General features: G+C 37.6%; 3 protein-coding genes across 3 annotated transcripts; all 3 read left to right on the top strand.

Moving 5' to 3' along the window:
- The first annotated feature begins 4,122 nt into the window (after positions 1-4,122).
- LOC118968082 (olfactory receptor 5AK2-like) lies at positions 4,123-5,124 on the top strand. Its single transcript, XM_036996806.2, has one exon. The coding sequence runs from the start codon at positions 4,237-4,239 to the stop codon at positions 5,032-5,034; it is 798 nt and encodes a 265-aa protein (XP_036852701.2). The 5' UTR covers positions 4,123-4,236; the 3' UTR covers positions 5,035-5,124.
- A 7,354-nt stretch (positions 5,125-12,478) lies between these two features.
- Positions 12,479-13,408, top strand: LOC118968083 (putative olfactory receptor 5AK3). Its single transcript, XM_036996808.2, has one exon. It carries the CDS (start codon positions 12,479-12,481, stop codon positions 13,406-13,408), a length of 930 nt encoding a protein of 309 aa, XP_036852703.2.
- Positions 13,409-14,331: 923 nt separating this feature from the next.
- On the top strand, positions 14,332-20,553 carry LOC140844134 (olfactory receptor 5AK2-like). Its single transcript, XM_073215610.1, has one exon. It carries the CDS (start codon positions 19,343-19,345, stop codon positions 20,336-20,338), a length of 996 nt encoding a protein of 331 aa, XP_073071711.1. The 5' UTR covers positions 14,332-19,342; the 3' UTR covers positions 20,339-20,553.
- The last annotated feature ends 1,036 nt before the right edge of the window (positions 20,554-21,589 follow it).

Below are 21,589 nucleotides of genomic sequence, written 5' to 3'. Positions count from 1 at the left end.
AACTGACCATCTCATCTATGAACTGCAGCTTTGCCTGGCATTACTTGCTCTCTGCTGATGTATTGGAGAGATGGTTTTTCTTTGGGAGAAATTTCCATTATTGCACAATATTTAGGGTGTATAAAAATATATTTAAAATAATGCAACAACCATTCATATAGCCACCATCAAACTTCTGCAGCTTACTTTTTATCACTCAGCATTCATTTGAGAAATTTATCCATGGAGATGTTACACCACTTACTGAATTTTCACTGATTTATTCAATAGTTTATATTATTTTCTGTGATCAACATAGAATGCTATAAACATTCTTGTGTATAGCTATATTTATATGTATTGTATATTAACACATATACTTATATGTGTATATACACACATGTGTATATATCCTTCTCCATGTGGTCAAGAATTTCTCTGGAATATGTACCTATAACAGAAATTCTAGACCATAATATGGCATATATTTGTCTTTCACTAATGTTTCTAAATTTGTCTCCAACATGACTGTGCTAATTTACCTTCTGACCAGAAATATGTAACTCCATATTCTCACCAAAATGTTGCATTTTAGACCAAGGACTGTAAACATATATGAAGTATCAATACACAATTACCTGATACTAGTGAGGTGTGTATGACCAAATTTCCATTGGTCATTTAGGTTTTCTCTTCTCTAATTATATTGATTATACTTTTTATGGATTTTTCCCTTCGGGTAATTTATAGAAATCATTACATGTTTTGGATTCAAATTCTTTGACATTTATGCGTATTGCAAACTAATTTACCTGGGCAAATTTCCAGTCAGTATTGAGTCTTTTCTCTTTTATAATGTTGGTATTTTTAATGCAAATATAGTGGACTTTTCAATGTTCTGTGCATTCGTGTCTTGTAAGTTTTTTTCTGCATATGTAAGTCACAGATATTTTGTTATGTTTTACTCTCAAAGCTTTACCATTTAATCTCCAGTTCATTTGGAAACGATTTTGTAAACTGTAAAGTAGCAATATATTATCTTTTCACATATATAAGTATACTGTAGCACCACAATTGAATGGACTATTTTTCATTGATGTGCATGCTACTGATCTCATACACCAAGCTTCCATGAACTTGTGAGACTGTTTATCATTTCTTTTTATCAGTTCCATTGATCTTTCTGTCCACCCTCACAGTAGTATCATGCTGTCTTTATTATTATCACTTTTTAATAAGTTCTGACAGCTGGTCTGGTAAGTTCTCATCTTATTTTCCTTTAAAATTATCTTAGCTATTTTTAGCTCTTTCCCTTCCATATAAATTTTGGAATGAGTTTGTCAAAGTATACATAAAATTCTCTCAAGAACTGGATTGGAATTACATTGAATTTATAGATTGATATGAGGGAAAATGTAATGTTTACAATAATGAGCTCCTTTCCAAGATCCTGGTGTATGTTTTGGTTCTCTTTAAGCCTTTAAACAAAGTTGCATTTTTTTCAATAAGGGTCATGGACATTCTTGCTTAGATTTATGTGTAGGTACTTCATTTTTGCTGTTTTAAGTATAAATTTTTCAATAACATTTCTTAATTATTGCTCGTGAACAGAAATGCAATTGATTTTTATATATTAAACTTGTATTAAGTAACTTTACTAGGCTCAGTAAGTATTTATTTTTCAATTCTCTAGGATTTTCTGTAGAGATAATTACCTTATCTAAAAATATAATAATAGTGTTTCTGCCTTTATAATCATTTTACCTTTTATTTCTCCTGTTTGTCATTTTGTCCTGCTAGGACTTCCATGAAAATATTGAATGGATTCCATCATAACAGGCATTCCTGTCCTATTCCTTAGTCTATAGACACTGCCTCTCATGATTTAAGAATAATGATTGGCCCAGCAATGTGTGGAAGCAACCTAACATGCTCAGCTCTGCCCTTATTCTCAGGAGCAGTCAACCTGCTGAAGCTCTTGTTCCCCTGCATTGCAGAGGCATTTCCAACAGCGTGCACGAGGCATGCCACAGCCACTGCCACCAAAACTGCATGGATAAGCCTGTCCACTTACAGTGCTCATTGGTAGCAAGTAACTTGATAATAAATGTTGTCTTACCCCAGGTAACTAAAGATGATATTATGGTCTCCATATATGCACTATCTCTATGTCTCAACTTGTTCAAACTCTGGAAAAGGAAGAGAATAGCTATTTCATAGGGGCCTCTCTGGGACCCTCACAACTGTTGGTGTAATACCTGGATGGATTCGGTTAATGAATGTGTATTTTTTAAAGCTGTTTGCATCTATATTCGCAGATGAGGTTGGTTCTAATCTTCGTCTCATATTTAACTTATTTCGTTTTCTATGTTATATTGACATGAATTGGAAAATGGTCTTTATTGTGATTTTCAGGAAAGTTTATATTTTAGAATTAGTTGTTCTATAGATTTTTGATAGAACTTTCCTATAACATAATGGGGCCAAGTGTTTGTGTGACTAAATTTTGTAACAAGTAAAACCATTTAATGGTTTTAAAATATTTAAATATTTCACATGCACACACACACACACCAATTACTATCCATTTAGTCTGCTTTTTCCTAAAAACAAAAATTGGGTAAATACAAAATAACTACTTTCAAAATGATCTGTATGGTATAAGATATCATAGTTCAACAAATACCATGTACTAGGAACCCAGTAGAAGAAATAAAATGAATTTTATTATTATGTTTTACTCTTCTGGGTAAATGAGAGCTATAGGCAGGAATGGACTTTATTCATAATCATTTTTCAAAAGAACAAACCCTAAGGCAAAAAATGATGAATTATTATTTCAAATTTAAGGATTTCTGATCTATAAAAGATATCATAGACCAAGTTAATAGATGACAGGAGGTGATTAAATCTTTGTCAACAACAAAATATTCAAATCTAGATAAAAAGAGCATCCATCCATAAACTAACTCCTATATAGGGGGAAAAAAAACATGAACAGGCACTTTACAGGAAAATAGAATCCTAAAATTATAAAAAGAATATGAGACAATGATCAAACTCATTTCATATTAGAAAAATAAACAAACATGAGATATCACGTTACCCTTATTTTCCTAACCAAAAAAATATATATTAAAAAAATACTGATGTTCTCAAGGAAGTGAGGATAGGAACCCCATAAATATTTAGTAGGAGTGTACACTGGTGTATCCATGATGGAAAGTGATATGCGGAAACCTGATCAACTTAATATGTGCGCATAACCTCAGACACCAAATTTTTGTCCCTGGTAATATACCCTACAAAAAGGTCCTGAGTTATTTGTAATGAGAACAAGTTGGAGGCATCTAATATCCATCACTGGGAAAACACAGGTAAATTCTGATGGATGAACACCATAGAGCAGTGCTTTTCAGTGCTTAGTCTCAGAACCAATACCAGTCTTAGACTCTGTTTCCACTCTATGATTCAATAACTACCAAAGGTGGGATTGAGCATTTAAACTATACAGAATTTCGACAATGCTGAGAGCTTACTGTTTTTTACAAAAATATTAATACACAACATATTCAAATTTTACAAAGAAAATGATCCTTCACCATACTTTGATACACTTCCACAGAAGACTGCACTAGGGCATGACTCCATCATGGAGTTAATAAAGGGTCAAAAGAAGATGAAAATATGGAGATAAATTAGAACATGATCACATAGAACTCTATGGCTAAGATCTTCATACATTATAATTTGTATTTATGCAAATGGATAGATTAAAATATATACAGCATAAGGAAAGTATGGTTATTAAAAATGTGTTTTCATATGTTTTTTTTCATTTGTTTTTAATTGATATATTTATGAAATGACAGTCACACTGAGACCACAGCTCCAGGTCATGGCAACTTACCCAAACTTCAGATCAGTTGTCTAACTCAGATGCCAGGTTTCAACCTTTAAATGCAAAGTCAATTATGTCACATAAAATCTCCTCCTACCCCACTCTGAAACCAAATATGATATCATTTACTATTCCAGAATCAGTACAAGGATCACAATGGTCTTAGCTTTCTCTCTACCCTTCTTTCTTTGTACTTTTTCAGCTGGTATTTAATCTTTCCAGCAATAGAACAGAACAATGGCACTGAGCTGACTGAGTTCATTCTCCTGGGATTTGCTGGTCAACACAAGTCCTGGCATATCTTCTTCATAGTATTTCTGTTCATCTATGTGACCAGCGTCGTGGGTAATATCGGGATGATCCTACTCATCAAGATCGATTCTTGCCTTCACACCCCTATGTACTTTTTCCTCCAACACTTGGCATTTGTTGATCTCTGCTACACCTCTGCTATCATTCCCAAAATGATGCAAAACTTCACACAGAAGAAACAATCCATCTCATTCATAGGATGTATGATGCAGTTACTAGTCTACGGTGCTTTTGCCACAGTTGACTGCTACATCCTGGCTGCCATGGCAGTGGACCGTTATGTGGCCATCTGTAACCCCCTCCGCTACACAACAGTCATGTCCCAGAGAGTCTGCATGCAAATCTTACTTGGTTCATACCTCATAGGCTGCCTGAATGCCTCTGTAATTACAGGTTTTCTTTTTTCACTGAACTTTTGCAAATCCAACAAAATTAACCACTTTTTCTGTGATGAACCCCCAATTCTTGCCCTCTCATGCTCCAATGTTTACTTCAATACCACGCTTCTCACTGCATTTGTGGGGTTTAACCTGACATTCACTGTGTTGGTTGTCATCTTTTCCTACATATATATCCTGACTGCCACCCTAAAGATATCTTCTGCTGCAGGGAGGAAGAAAGCCTTCTCCACATGCACCTCCCACCTGACTGCCGTCACCATTTTCTATGGGACTCTCTCCTACATGTATCTGCACCAGGGGACCATTGGGTCTCAAGAGCAAGCAAAGGTGGCTTCTGTGTTTTATGGCATTGTGATTCCCATGTTGAACCCTCTCATCTACAGCCTGAGAAACCAAGATGTGAAAGAAGCCCTCAAACGGATAGGAAAGAAGTGCTTCTAGTTTGAGCTGTAACTGTAACCTAACATGGTTCAACAAGCAAACCAACCTCTTCTTCCTCAACAACAGAAGATGCAGCAAATGTTTGTGAGATACAAAGTCATTCCTCAGCTAAACCAATAAACATCTTCTGTGAGAGACATGAAAAACATCTCAAATAACTAAATGAATTTGCCTCTAATTCATGTTTCTTAAAGACAAAGCATCTGAAAAGAAGACCAGTTATTTTGCTGTTACATTTTTTTAGGAGCTCTCTTTTGAAATAGCAAACATTAACATGGAAAAGTGGATTAAGGAGGAAGCTATGATTGATGTTGTATAATTACATCCGTCAAAGAGAATGTAAGGAATCACTGGGATAAAAATCTTTTTGTCTTCTCCTATGAGGTACTGTTACACTTACAATTGTTATACAGCTAAGCTGATTTATTACTGTACAAAATGATTTTTTGGAAAAAAACATTGATTTAGAAGAAATAGGCAGAAGAAAAGGGGAGAAAAAAAGACATCTGAGAATCCCATTGATTTGGGGACAGTTGAGCCAAAATGTCCCATAGATTTGGGACATTTAAGGCTCTCTTTCTCTACATGTTCCCTAAACCTTATGAAATTCACATTGCATTTGCAAAGAAGATGTGCAGCATATCAATTTTCTCATTAGTAAATATAACGTATCTCCACGTATAATGTGTGGGTATGCATCTAAGAAGACAAAAATATAATGAAGGGCTTGGTGCTATAAAGTGCACCCATTTATCCAGATATATTTTTTCTTAGGGAACCACAATTTTATATAGATGTATATTTGTAACTGTGTGTATATGACAAAGGTATTGATTTCTGAAAAAATAAGGAACAACAAACATTTCTAAATTCTGAACTAAAACAAAGACTCGCAGCAATGCAAGAAACATTTACTCAAGAAAACAATTCAGTCTCAGAGACAACACCAAGTTTTCACGGGGGGTTAACATGCCTTATGACTCTCCCCTCCCAGCTCCAGAGAAGCCCTAAAACCCAACAATTGACAATCAGGTTCAAAGCAGCAGCCTGGCAGCCAGTGGAGCAGATCAAGTTTGGAGCACTCCCAAAGCCCTGTTCACAGAGAACTGTTATCACTTGGCACACAAGGTGGTTCTCTGAAAGCCCCACTGGCAAGGCTGTCTGGACAAAGGTGTCCTTACAAGAAACTCACTCAGGGCAAAAATGCCCTTTCCCCAAGGTCATTTGTCAAAATCAATCAGAGGCAATTAATTGTTTCACGTTGCAGGTGGCTCTAGATGAGAGTTGGGGCAAATGAGACAAACCAAAGCACACAACAAAAAGCTCAGGAATGAAATACCCATAGGGGTGTTGAAAACTTCCAATATATTCCTGAGAATCTAGAAGACCATGAGAATCAGTAGGGGCTATGTGCCTGTTCGGAACTGAGCCAGAAAAGTCTTAAGCACTCAGCCTGGCCAATCCTGAGGCTATCCTCAAGCAGGAATTGATGGTCAGATAGAGCAGTAATGTGCCTGGCTGCAGGTTGAAGGCAGACACCAACACATATTAAGAGGCCTTTGGCAAATACTGAGGGACTTGTGGGTTCTAGGCACTTAAATAAACCACTATCCAATCATTAGCTGACCGCTATGCTAACTGAGCAGAAACTTAACTAGCCATGTCTGATGAAAAATACACACTTTACAGGATTACTTCAGAAAAGTCACTAGCCAAAAACAATTAACAACAGAAGCTAACCTCAGCAATAATGAATGTTGAGGAGAAAGATAATCTGATTTCCCCAGTTGCCACATACTATTAAAATGTTGTTTTCAACCAAAAAAAAAAAGATTTTGAGATATGCAAGTAAGAATGAAGTATGGTCTATACACAAAAAAAGAAAACATTCGATGGAAATTGTCCCTCAGAACACACAGACATTTCATTTATTAGACAAGATAATAAATCAGCTACTTTACAAATGTTTAAAGAACAAAAAAAAATATTTGAAAAGACAAAAGAAAACTGAGAATTTGTTTTGGCAAAAAGAGAAAAGCAATAAAAAGTAATTATCTTTAAAACAGTAGGAATTTTTAAATAAAAATAAAAGAACGAAAATGAAAACCTGACTAGAGAATTCACCAGCAGGTTCGAGCAGCAGCAGAATCAGTTAACATAGAGTGAGGTTAACTGAGATAATCCCGGCTGCAGAGAGGGAGAGAAAAGGAATAAGGGGAAATGAACTGACCCTCCCACACCTATAATATGCCATCAAGCAAACAAGCATATGCATAATGGGAGCCCAAGAAGGAAGGGAGAGAGAGAAAGGGACGGAAGGAATATTTGAAGACACATTGGCTGAATACATTCCAAAATGATGAAAATTATTTAACCTGGAATAGAAGCTCAATGAGGTACAAATAGAATAATGAAAAGAGACTCACACCTAGGCAATCTATAACCTAATTGCGAAAAGTCAAAGACTAAAGAGAATCATCAAAGCAACAGGAAAGAAGTGGCTCATCACACAGAAAGGAGTTTCAAAGCGGTTAACAGCTAATTTCTCTTCAGGAACTATGGAGGCCATAAAAGTGTGGGGGTGACGTATTCTGAGTGTTGAAAGGGAAAAAAAATACACCAAACAAAAATTCCCCAAGGGAAGAGTACTAGGCTCAAAAGAACAATACAAAAGCAAACAAAATGCTTTTTAAGAGGGCAACACATAGAAACAGATAATTTACAAAAAATAAATGCTAACTTTTTATAGAAATACAAAAAGATGATTAATGTGTCTCACAGAAAAGGGGCAAACATAACTATAGACTGTTTTTCACCTCTCATTATGACAAAGTATAATAAAAGTTTCTTCACATTGCATAAGACTGGATTTGGGGAAATAGTACCTACAGATTTGCTAAAAGTGATTTAAATTTTTACAGCCTCTTGCTGTAAGGCAAATGGACAACATGTTTCCAAACTTACATATTCATACCTTTTCATCTGGAGATTCCTCTCCCAAACATATCCTTTCAAATCCTAAAAATGTATTCATACTTATGCACGCTGATGCATTTATTATGACACTGTTTTTATTAGGGAAGATTGGGACCTAGAATTGTCTACCAGTGGTGTTGGGGCAGGGTCGGGCAATCTCTCTGAAGGAAATGAGGAACACAACTGCTCTACAAAATAGAATACACCAACTAAAGGAGAGATTTCTCTTTCCACACAGAGCACCCAGAAATAGTAAGTGAAATGCAAGCTGCTAAACAATGTGCGTAATATCTCTTCCTCTGGGTAGGGGAGGAAGAGAGCATACAAATTTTAACATGCTTACAAATTTCATGCATGCCAACCTTCCACCCAGAAAAATGCAGAAGTGTGTAACAGTGATGATCACCAGGCATAAAGGAAGCAGGAAGGAAAGAAGCAATGTAACTAACACAGGAGAGAAAAGCAAAAGAAAGCAGGGAGGAAGGGGACCAGGAAGAAAGGGAGGCAGAGCAGGACAGAGGGAGGCAGGATGAAAAGCAATTTGTCAGAAGCCAGACAACTCTCAAATCAAAAGCTAGAAGTCCCATTGGCAGTAACACAAAAATAAATGCGTCCCCTCTGGAAATCTGAACCATTGGCAGTAACACAAAAATAAATGCGTCCCCTCTGGAAATCTGAACTTTTCTTCCACAGAAAATAACCAGTGATCATCGTGTTTTCCCATTGCCCCCAGCCCCTGGAGCCTCAGATCCCAAGGAGCCAGTACTGATCCCTGAAGCCCCAGCCATAAAATCCCTGACTGCAAGGAAGCACACAGAGAACTCGGGCAGTCAGCCCACACCAGGTGCAGTCGCAGGAAGAGAATCTGGAGGCAACTCCAGCATAAGTAAAGCAAGGTCGCTCCACGTTCCAACATCAACTGTCTATCACTGCAGCGTGTACAGCAAGTGGCAGAGCAAAAGGGTCAGAGCCCAGTTTCACCATGTTTCCCCCCAAGACCAGGAGGAACCACACCATCAATGGTGATGTAATGGAAATGGGCTGAGGGAACTCAGGCTGAGTATTGCCTGGGAAAATGTGTGAATGAGTGTGAAATGAACCAATCACTGATAGATCAATCAGTCAGTATTCTATGCCATTAATGTATTAGTCACATGTGCTATTATGGCCACCAGATGAGTCCCCATTCAATAACACGCTATTCCTGGGGAGCTCACATAAATTTGCTCACTTGTGCTGGGCATCATTGCAAAACAGGCTTTTCTTCTCTATCTTCTCCTTTTATTTTTCTTTTATAAATTCTTCCTAAGTGTTTTAAATTTTTGAAATAATTATACAAAACTATTGTGAAATAATTATACATCTGTAAGGTGTTGCAGTTTTTTGAAGGTGTGAAGTTGGAGTTAAGGTCCACTTTTTGTCTATAGATATCCAACTGCTCTGGCACCATTTATGGAAAAACCATCCTTCCTTCCACTGAATTGACTTTTCACCTTTATCTAAAATCAATTCACTGTATTTGTGTGGATCTATTTCTAGTTTCTCTCTTCTGTTCTATCTTTGTGTCTATCCCTCTGCATATTTTACAATCTTGATTACTATAACTGTATAATAAATTTTCATATCAGGTGAAGTGATTTCTCTACTTTCTTCTTTTTTTAGAATTTTGTACCTATGCTAACAACTTTGCCCTTCTGTGGGTATTATAATAATCTAGGCCATATCAAAAAGGATTTTGGAGGAATTTGATAGGAATTTTATTAAACCTGCAAATCAACTTTAAAAGCATTGCATCATATTAATTGACTCTTCTAATCCCTGAATATGGTATGTCTACTCATTTAGCTATGTTTTTGTTATTTTTATCAGTGTTTATAATTTTTTCAGCATCCAGGTGTTGAAAAGGTTTTGTTAGATTTATACTGAAGTATTTCATTTTTGGAGTAGTATATATGATACTGCACTTTAATTTCAGTTCTCATGTGTCCAATATAGTATAGAAATACAATTAATTTTCTCATGATCATCTTCTATTCTACGGCTCTACTGAACTCACCTCTTACTTCTAGAAGACTTTTTGGTAGATGCCTTGAGATCTACCTAAACCATTATGTCACCTGCAAGATATACAATATTATTTCTTCCATTCTGAGCTGCTATGATTTTTATTCCTTTTGCCCCTCATTCCACTACCTAGATCTTCCAGATCTATGTTGAATAGCATTAGTGAGGGTGAGTATCTTTGCCTTGTAGGCAATCTTAAGAACAAGCTTTCATCTATGACCTATTAGAGGACATTTTGGTTGTATACAGTTTTGGGCTATTACCCAGGCAGCTGTTATGAAAAAGTATGTGATGTTTTATGTGGACATAAGTTTTGGGCAATCTTAACTACCCAAGAGGACAAGCATGGAGTGGTATGCTAAATATATATTAGTTTTTCTAAGATACTGCCAAACTATTTTCCTGGCTGACTGTACCACTTTCATTCCCACCAAAAATGTATGAGAAATTGAGCTACTCTGTATCCTAGCCAGCACTTGGTATTGTCACTGTTTTTAATTTAGCTATTCTATGGATGTATAATGAGATCACGTGTTCTTAACTTATACATCCTTAATACCTAATGAGTATGGATATCTTTTCATATGCTTATTTACCATCTATATACCCTCTTGGTAACATGTCTGTTCATGACTTTCATTTTCATGACAGTATTTTTAATGTTGAAGTTGAGAGCTTTTTATATACTCTAAGTATGAGTTCTTTGTCACATACATTTTACCAGTTGGAGTGAAATATGGAAACATGACTTCCCTTTGCATTACTTTCCATTTCTCATTTATAATATACTTGTCATTCAATGTTGTCTACATGCATGCAGAACCTCATTAGACAGGGTCAACATTTTTGCCTCAATAGTCAAACATAATTTAGAAAACTTAAGGATTGGTAAGTCTGCTGTACTTGTCACTATGTTGGCTCTTTCCATGCTCTCTCTTATTTCCTAATGTTCCAAGATTTCTTCCTTTAATACCAATCAAATAAAGAGTTTGGAGGGTAACTATAAAATCTTGATGCAATTGTGTGTTGAGTACATGAAGTCCATTTCAAATGTGCTGATAGTTGTAGGTTTAAAGTAAAAGGAAAGGAAAGATGCACCATGCAGACATTAATCAAAAGACTGGAAGAGCAGATCTATTAATGTCAGGTTAATCAGACTTCACAGCAAAGATCACCAGGCACAGAGAGCACTATGTAATGATGAAAGGGTTAGTCTTCTAAGAAGGAATTGCAAACTAAACGCATAGGCACCAAACTATGATCTGTTAGCACTGACACTGTGGCCCTGCTCAGAGGAGACAGAGTCATTATTGTTAAATAAATAAAGAAAGCAGGAATGCTAAACTTGTTTGTGATCCTTGTTATTGTTTCAGTTTTCTATTCTTGGAGTCAACCTGTCTTCACTCCTTGAATCAGAGAGGCACATTAAAGACAAAAGTAAATGAACTTTGCTAAACAAGATAAAATAGTTCATACTAATTGTGGAAAAGTTTCATCTTCCTTAAGCAGGTGATTTTCTATATTCATAAATCTTTTCCTTTAATTAAATCATTCAGGTATTCCATTAAACACTATTTATAGAGACAGGCACAGGCCCGGCCTGCTGTATTAATGGAACCTATAGTCCAGGAGAAAATAGAAGTTGAGTAAAGATACCTAAATACTATTAGAAATAATTATCAGTGTTGAAACAGATCTTACACAAAAGGACCAAGATCTACGGCAGGAGGACGTGGCTGCTTTGGGTGGTCAAAACAATCCCTGAGGAAGGGCCGTTCAAACTGAGGCCGGAGGAAAGAGTACAAGTTAGCAGTGAAAATACTAACATATAGAAAAGGACCAAAAAATATTTAGGGCACAGGGAGGAACATGCTGGAAGGGCCAGAAGTGGAGGAGAGCAAACAAGAGGACTCCGTTGTGGCTGGTGCACTGTTAGCAAAGAAAGAGGACAGGAATAAAGAAGGGGCAAGACTAGGTCGAATTCTGTAGATGATTCAAGATTCTCAGGTAAAATAATGTTCATTTAGATATATTGTGGAATTTTAATGAATATAAGCAACATGAAAGGAAGGACAAATGCATAAGAATGCTTTACATATTCCTTAGTTGACATATTGATGAAATGCCAATCCGTTTGCACCTGAGAACACAGCATCCAGCCAATGGCAATTTTCCCAAACTTTATTTGTGTGAAGTTCTCTAAGTTGAGTAGCAAAGTTCAGCCACCTGTATGTTTGTCTTTAAAAGCCAAGTCAATAACACCATAGAAACTCTCTGACTCCACTCTGAAACCAAATATGACATCATTTCCAATGTCAGAAGCAGTTAAAGGATCACAATGGTCTTAGCTCTCTCTACCCTTCCTTTTTTGCACGTTTCCAACTGCTATTTAATCTTTCTAGCCATGGAACAGAACAATAGCACTGAGCTGACTGAGTTCATTCTCCTGGGATTTGCTGATCAACACAAGTCCTGGCATATCCTCTTCGCAGTATTTCTGTTGATCTATGTGACCAGCCTCGTGGGTAATATCGGGATGATCCTACTCATCAAGATCGATTCTTGCCTTCACACCCCTATGTACTTTTTCCTCCAACACTTGGCATTTGTTGATCTCTGCTACACCTCTGCTATCACTCCCAAGATGTTGCAAAACTTTGTAGGGACAGAACAATCCATCTCATTCATAGGATGTATGATGCAGTTACTAGTCTACGGTGCTTTTGCCACAGTTGACTGCTACATCCTGGCTGCCATGGCAGTGGACCGTTATGTGGCCATCTGTAACCCCCTCCGCTACACAACAGTCATGTCCCAGAGAGTCTGCATGCAACTCTTACTTGGTTCATACCTGATAAGCTGCCTGAATGCCTCTGTAATTACAGGTTTTCTTTTTTCACTGAACTTTTGCAAATCCAACAAAATTAACCACTTTTTCTGTGATGAACCCCCAATTCTTGCCCTCTCATGCTCCAATGTTTACTTCAGTACCATGCTTCTCACTGCATTTGTGGGGTTTAACCTAACATTCACTGTGTTGGTTGTCATCTTTTCCTACATGTATATCCTGGCTGCCATCCTGAAGATATCTTCTGCTGCAGGGAGGAAGAAAGCCTTCTCCACATGCACCTCCCACCTGACTGCCGTCACCATTTTCTATGGGACTCTCTCCTACATGTATCTGCACCAGGGGACCATTGGGTCTCAAGAGCAAGCAAAGGTGGCTTCTGTGTTTTATGGCATTGTGATCCCCATGTTGAACCCTCTCATCTACAGTCTGAGAAACCAAGATGTGAAAGAAGCCCTCAAACGGATAGGAAAGAAGTGCTTCTAGTTTCACCTATAATGCTTCAACAAGCAAATCAACATCTTCTTCCTCAACAACAGAAGATGCAGCAACAGTTTGTGAGATACAAAGTCATTCCTTAGTTATATTCACACAATCTTTCAAGATTTTGAAAATCATTTCTAATGATTAGGTATATATTCATGTTCTTTAAAGAGACTTAAAGCTCTGAAAAGATTTTTTATTTTGCATTCCTATGTTTCAAGGGGCCCTCTTTTAATATATGCAACATTAAAAAGGAAAAACAAGTGAATTAAGGAGAAATGCCTAACTGATATTGTTTATGTGTCTCTGTCAATGAGAGTTTAAGGAATCATCAGGATAAAAAAATTTTTATTCTTCACTTAAGAGGTTCATTACTCTTGTGAATGTTCTATAGCTATGTTAATTTATTACTGTAAAAAAATTATCTTAAAGCCGTTGCCTTGCAGGAAATGTGCAGAGAAGAAGAGAAGAAAAAACACAATTGAATCAATCCCCACCATATTTGGGATATTTAATACCAACATACCTCCTGTCCTACGAGTTCCCTAAACATTATGATATTGATACTGCATTTAACAAGATGTGCAGAATACCAATCATATCACCGGTAAATATAAATTGAACCTCCACATATATCCCCTTGCAGCTGTAGATCTTACGAGAACAAAATGCAGTGCAGTGCTGGATGCTACAGAGCACACTCATTCACCCAGACTGGATGCCTTACACTCCCTAATATCCAAGAATGACCAATGACACAGGATTCTATGCTTACTATTTCTAGGACTCAAATGAGAACTTAGACCCTAGTTTTCCTACCATTTAAATTTATAAAAAGATACAGTCAAAAAAAGATCTAAAACTATTCCATGCACAGGCAGTGTAAACTAAAATGCTGACATCACGTGTTCCATTTCTTGTCCCAATCTCATTAGTCAGGTAAGCCACAGGAAGAAGTCAGGACGAGGGTTGACAGGATGAGGGTTAGCTACCTTTACCAACACTTCCAGAAGTTCCAAGTCCATGGGCTGAGGAAGGGACAATGGGACATAACCCAAATACCAAGAGAAATCAGGTGGTACCAGCCCATGCACCAGAGTCCCTTACAGGACAGGCATCCCAAAGCTAGGAAACTTTGATCTTACATCGATTTCCTGGTTATCTGCCCATTCTCCCCTCTGTACAAACATTTCTACTCCAGAGTGTAAGCAAATTCTCTCGAGGAAGGAAGAAAACTTTATCATTAGTAATCTCAACCATTTCTGAGGAGGGAGACATCTCCATGTTTTATATGGGCATATGTCTCCCTACACAAACGGCCTTCAATCTAATGGCTCTAAATGCCTTTCTTAGAGGAACTGGACTGTGCAGAAGCATATATTCATGGAGAACTGTGTTCCTAATGATATAATTTTAATATTCATAGAGTAAAATAAATATATATACATATATATGGACAAAGGAAACACAGTAGTCATAATAAGTGTTAATTCACTTCTTCCAGCGCATGATAGGTCAAGTTGAAAAATTCTTTCTAAAGAAAATAATATTTACAGAAAACACTGAGTACATTTCATTTAAACTCAGGAAATAGAGAAAAATGGAATCACTCAAAAGTATTCTTAAAATAACTCTAGAGCTATGGATCAATGCCCTAAAACTATAGAAATCATAAAACAACTATAAATAAAAGCAAGGTCTAAAAATTATTTGAAGGTGGCATGATTGTGTACCTGGATAACAACTGTTATCAACAACAGAAGCCAATAATTTGGATAGACAAAGATTAATATGCATAAATCATTAAACTAAATACACAGCTTCTTACCTCATTATGACAAAGTATAATAAAAGCTTCTTCACATTGCACTAGACTGGATTTGGAGGAATACCAGCTCCAGGTGGGCTAAAAATGATTTAAATTTTTAGAACCTCTCACTGGAAGGCAGTTGGCCAAAATATATCCCAACTTACTATACTTACACCCTTTGACTTGGAGATTCCTTTCTCAAATATCTTCTTTCTAATCAGAAAGTATATTCATACTTATGCACGCTGATGCATTTATTATGACACTGTTTTTATTAGGGAAGATTGGGACCTGGAATTGTCTACCAGTGGTGTTGGGGCAGGGTCGGGCAATCTCTCTAAAGGAAATGAGGAACACAACTGCTCTACAAAATAGAATACACCAACTAAAGGAGAGATTTCTCTTTCCACACAGAGCACCCAGAAATAGTAAGTGAAATGCAAGCTGCTAAACAATGTGCGTAATGTCTCTTCCTCTGGGTAGGGGAGGAAGAGAGCAAACAAATTTTAACGTGCTTACAAATTCCATGCATGCCAACCTTCCACCCAGAAAAATGCAGAAGTGTGTAACAGTGGTGATCACCAGGCATAAAGGAAGCAGGAAGGAAAGAAGCAACGTAACTAACGCAGGAGAGAAAAGCAAAAGAAAGCAGGAAGGAAGGGGACCAGGAAGAAAGGGAGGCAGAGCAGGACAGAGGGAGGCAGGATGAAAAGCAATTTGTCAGGAGCCAGACAACTCTCAAATCAAAAGCTGGAAGTCCCATTGGCAGTAACACAAAAATAAATGCGTCCCCTCTGGAAATCTGAACTTTTCTTCCACAGAAAATAACCAGTGATCATCGTGTTTTCCCATTGCCCCCGGCCCCTGGAGCCTCAGATCCCAAGGAGCCAGTACGGATCCCTGAAGCCCCAGCCATAAAATCCCTGGCTGCAAGGAAGCACACAGAGAACTCCAGCAGTCAGCCCACACCAGGTGCAGTCGCAGGAAGAGAATCTGGAGGCAACTCCAGCATAAGTAAAGCAAAGTCGCTCCACATTCCAACATCAACTGCAGCGTGTACAGCAAGTGGCAGAGCAAAAGGGTCAGAGCCCAGTTTCACCATGTTTCCCCCCAAGACCAGGAGGAGCCACACCATCAATGGTGATGTAATGGAAATGGGCTGAGGGAACTCAGGCTGAGTATTGCCTGGGAAAATGTGTGAATGAGTGTGAAATGAACCAATCAGCAGATAGATCAATCAGTCAGTATTCTATGCCATTTATGTACTATTTGCATGTGCTATTATGGCCATCAGACGGTCACCCATTCAATCACATTCTATTCCTGGGGAGCTCACATAAATTTGCTCACTTGTGCTGGGCATCACTGCAAAGCAAGCTTTAATTTTATCATTCTTTTCTTTTTTAATTTTTGAGATATTTCCTAAATGTTTTAAAACGTACATTGAAAAATATTTACATTTGCAGGAAGTTGCAAAGATAGTACAGAGAGGTCCCATGTATCTTCAGTCAGGTTTCCTCCAATGGTTATGTTTTATTAAGGCATCAAATTGGGATTTTTATACTGATGTGCGTATGAATCTCTATGTTATTTTCTCCTATGAAAAGATTTATGTAACCAAAACTACAGTCAGATATAGACATTTACTATGCCAGGACTCAGATTCCATACAGGAGGGAGACGTCCCTGTGCTACCCCTTAAGGTCACACCATTCTCCTCCCTACCACTCAGATGCCCGCAATCACTAATCTCTTTTCCATCCTCTATACCTTAATCGTTTTTAGGTTACATAAAAAGAGTGATATACTATGTGGTCTTTTGAGACTGGATCTTTTCTACTCATCATAATGCCCTTGAGGTCCTTCCAAGTTGTCATGAATATCAAGTGGATTCCCCATTACTGCTGTGTAATAGTCCACAGTTACTCTGGACGTGCCGCAGTTTCTTTAACCTGTAGCCAATTGAATGCCTTTTCGTTTGTTTAGAGCCTTTGGCTATTACTAATGAAGCTGTTATGGAATATGATGCACAAGTTTCTGGATGGATGTAAATTTTGTGCAGACATTGCTGAGGAGTGCAGAGGCTGAGCGGTATGCTAAGTGTGTTTAGTTCTTAAAGAAACTGCCAAAGTATTCCCCAGAAGAACGATACCATTTTATATTCCCATCAGCCATGTGTGAGAGAATCAGCCAGCATTTGATTTGTCAGTTTTTTATTTAACCATTCTTATAGGTGTATCAAGATATCTCATTGTGTTCTTAATTTGCATTTCTCTAATGCCTAATGAGGATGGACATCTTTTCATGTGCTTATTGACCATTCATTTAGCCTCTTTGGTGAAATGTCTGTTCATGTCGCTCACCCATTTTTTAAATTGATTGTTTGATAATGTTTACACTGAGAGTTCTTTATATACTCTACATGAGTCCTATGTCAGTTATGTGGCTTGAAAATATTTTTTCCCAGTCTGTAGTATGCCTTTTTATCCTTCTAATCAGGACTTTAACAAATCAAAGGTTTTGATGAGTTCCAGTTCCCTTCTTTTGTGAATGTTCTTTTGGTCATCATGTCTGAGAACTCTTTCCTAAGCCCTTTGTACTGATGGTTTTTTCTGTATTGACCTCTAAAAGTTTATAGTTTCATGTTTTACATTTGATATATGATTCATTCTGAGTTTTTTTTTTTAAGGTGTAAAGTACAAGTTGACATCCACCTTGTGTTTTTAGAAATCCAATAAGTCTGGCACCATATTTTGGAAAGACCATCCTTCCTCCTTTGAGTTTTTGCATCATTATCAAAAATCAGTTCACTTTATTTGTGTGGATCCATTTCTCCCTTCTTTCTTCTGTTCTATCTTTGTGCCTAACCCTCTGCAATTTTTACAGTCTTGATCACAACTATATAATAAATCTTGACATCAGGTGAAATAATTCACCCCACTGTATACATTTCAGAATTTTTTAGCTATTCTAACTAGTTTGCCATTCCATACACATTTTGTAATACTATTTTCCATATCAAAAAAGGAACTTGAGGGAATTAATTTCTGTAGGAATTTTATTAAACTTGCAGATCAACTTCAAGAGCATTACCATCATATTATACTGGCTCCTCTTATCCATGAACATGGTATGTCTATTCATTCAGATTTTCTTTCATTATTTTCATCAGTTTTTTATAATTCCAGCATCCAGGTGTTGTAAAGGTTTTTGCTAGATTTACACCGAAGTGCTTCATTTTGGAATACTATATACGATATTGTATTTTAATTTCAGTTCTCACACGTCCATATCAGGTATAGAAATACAATTAATTCTCTTGTATCCTGAAACTCTACTGAACTCACTTCTTACTTCTAGAAGATTTGGTAGATACCCTGGGATCTTCTACCTACACCGTTATGTCACCTGCAAGACATACAGAATTATTTCTTCCATTCTGATCTGTGTGACATATTATTCTGATCTGTATGGAACTGGTGTTATACAAAAGGACCGAGACCTATGGCAGGAGGACTGGGCTAACTTTAGTGGTCAAAACAATCGCTGAGGAAGGGCCATTCAAACTGAGGCCAGAGGAAAGAGTACAAGTTAGCAGTGGAAATGCTGATATACATAGAAAACGATCAGAAAGTATACAGCACAGAGAGAGGAACATGCTGGAAGGGCCAGAAGTTGAGGAAAGCAAAGTACAAGAGAAGACCGTGATAGCTAATGCACTGTTAGCAAAGAAAGAAGACAGGAATGGGGAAGGAAAAAGAGCTATTAAATTCTGTGTGTGATTCAAGATTATCAGGTAAAATAAAGCTTATTTAGATATACTGTGGTATTTTAATTAAAATAAGGAACATAAAAGAAAGGAGAAATACATAAGAATGCTTTACACGTTCCTTAATTCACATATTGATGAAATGCCAATCTGTTTGCACCTGAGAACACAGCATCTGGCCCATGGCAATTTCCCCAAACTTTATTTGTGTGAAGTTCTCTAAGTTGAGTGGCAAAGTTCATCCACCTGCATGTTTGCCTTTAAAAACCAAATCAATCATAGCATAGAAACTCTCTGACTCCACTCTGAAACCAAACATGACATCATTTCCAATGCCAGAAGCAGTTAAAGGATCACAATGGTCTTAGCTCTCTCTACCCTTCCGTTTTTGCACGATTCCAACTGCTATTTAATCTCTCTAGCCACGGAACAGAACAATGGCACAGAGCTGACTGAATTTATTCTCCAGGGATTTGCCTGTCAACACAAGTCCTGGCATATCCTCTTCATACTATTTCTGTTGATCTATGTGACCAGCCTCGTGGGTAATATCGGGATGATCCTACTCATCAAGATCAATTCTTGCCTTCACACGCCTATGTACTTTTTCCTCCAACACTTGGCATTTGTTGATCTCTGCTACACCTCTGCTATCACTCCCAAGATGTTGCAAAACTTTGTAGGGACAGAACAATCCATCTCATTCATAGGATGTATGATGCAGTTACTAGTCTACGGTGCTTTTGCCACAGCTGACTGCTACATCCTGGCTGCCATGGCAGTGGACCGTTATGTGGCCATCTGTAACCCCCTCCGCTACACAACAGTCATGTCCCAGAGAGTCTGCATGCAACTCTTATTTGGTTCATACCTGATAGGCTGCCTGAATGCCTCTGTAAACACAGGTTTTCTTTTCTCACTGAACTTTTGCAAATCCAACAAAATTAACCACTTTTTCTGTGATGAACCCCCAATTCTTGCCCTCTCATGCTCCAATGTTTACTTCAGTACCATGCTTCTCACTGCATTTGTGGGGTTTAACTTGACATTTACTGTGTTGGTTGTCATCTTTTCCTACATGTATATCGTGGCTGCCATCCTGAAGATATCTTCTGCTGCAGGGAGGAAGAAAGCCTTCTCCACATGCACCTCCCACCTGACTGCCATCACCATTTTCTATGGGAATCTCTTCTACATGTATCTGCACCAGGGGACCATTGGGTCTCAAGAGCAAGCAAAGGTGGCTTCTGTGTTTTATGGAATTGTGATCCCCATGTTGAATCCTCTTATCTACAGCCTGAGAAACCAGGATGTGAAGGAAGCCCTGAAACAGATAGGAAAGAAGTGCTTCTAGTCTGAACGTTAATTGTAACCCAACATGGTTCAACAAGCAAACCAACAGCTATCTCTTCTTTCTCAATAACAGAAGAAGCAGCAAATGTTTGTGAGATACAAAGTAATTCCTTAGTTATATTGACACTACTTTTAAGATTTTGTAAAATCATCTCAAGTGATTAGGTATATATTCATGTTCCTTAAAGAGACTTAAAGCTCTGAAAAGATCTTTGATTTTGCTTTTGTATGTTTCGAGGAGCTCTCTTTTTATATATGCAATATTAAAAAGGAAAAACAAGTGAATTAAGGAGAAATGCCTAACTGATATTGTTTATGTGTCTCTGTCAATGAGAGTATAAGGAATCATCAGGATAAAAAAATTTTTATTCTTCACATAAGACGTTCGTTACCCTTGTAATTGTTCTATAGCTATGCTAATTTATTACTGTAAAAAAATTATTTTAAACCCATTGCCTTACAGGAAATGTGCAGAGAAGAAGAGAAGAAGAAAAACACAACTGAATGAATCCCCACCCTATTTGGGATATTTAATACCAACATACCTCCTTTCCTACATGTTCCCTAAACATTATGATATTGATACTGCATTTAACAAGATGTGCAGCATACCAATCTTATCACTGGTAAATATAAATTGAACCTCCACATATATCCCCTTGCAGGTGTAGATCTTACGAGAACAAAATGCAGTGCAGTGCTGGATGCTACAGAGCACACTCATTCACCCAGATTGGATGACTTACACTCCCTAATATCCAAAAATGACCAGTGACGCAGGATTCTATGCTTACTATTTCTAGGATTCAAATGAGAACTTAGACCCTAGTTTTCCTACCATTTAAATTTATAAAAAGATACAGTCAAAAAAAAGATCTACATCTATTCCATGCACAGGCAGTGTAAACTAAAACGCTGACATCACGTGTTCCATTTCTTGTCCCAATCTCATTAGTCAGGTAAGCCACAGGAAGAAGTCAGGACGAGGGTTGACAGGATGAGGGTTAGCTACCTTTACCAACACTTCCAGAAGTTCCAAGTCCATGGGCCGAGGAAGGGACAATGGGACATAACCCAAATACCAAGAGAAATCAGGTGGTACCAGCCCATGCACCAGGGTCCCTTACAGGACAGGCATCCCAAAGCTAGGAAACTCGGATCTTACGTCGATTTCCTGGTTATCTGCCCATTCTCCCCTCTGTACAAACATTTCTACTCCAGAGTGTAAGCAAATTCTCTCGAGGAAGGAAGA

Source organism: Manis javanica, chromosome 11 (genome assembly GCF_040802235.1).
Source record: "Manis javanica isolate MJ-LG chromosome 11, MJ_LKY, whole genome shotgun sequence".
In the NCBI taxonomy this organism is placed as follows: Eukaryota; Metazoa; Chordata; class Mammalia; order Pholidota; family Manidae; genus Manis; species Manis javanica.
This window is presented reverse-complemented; position numbering and strand designations above follow the sequence as displayed.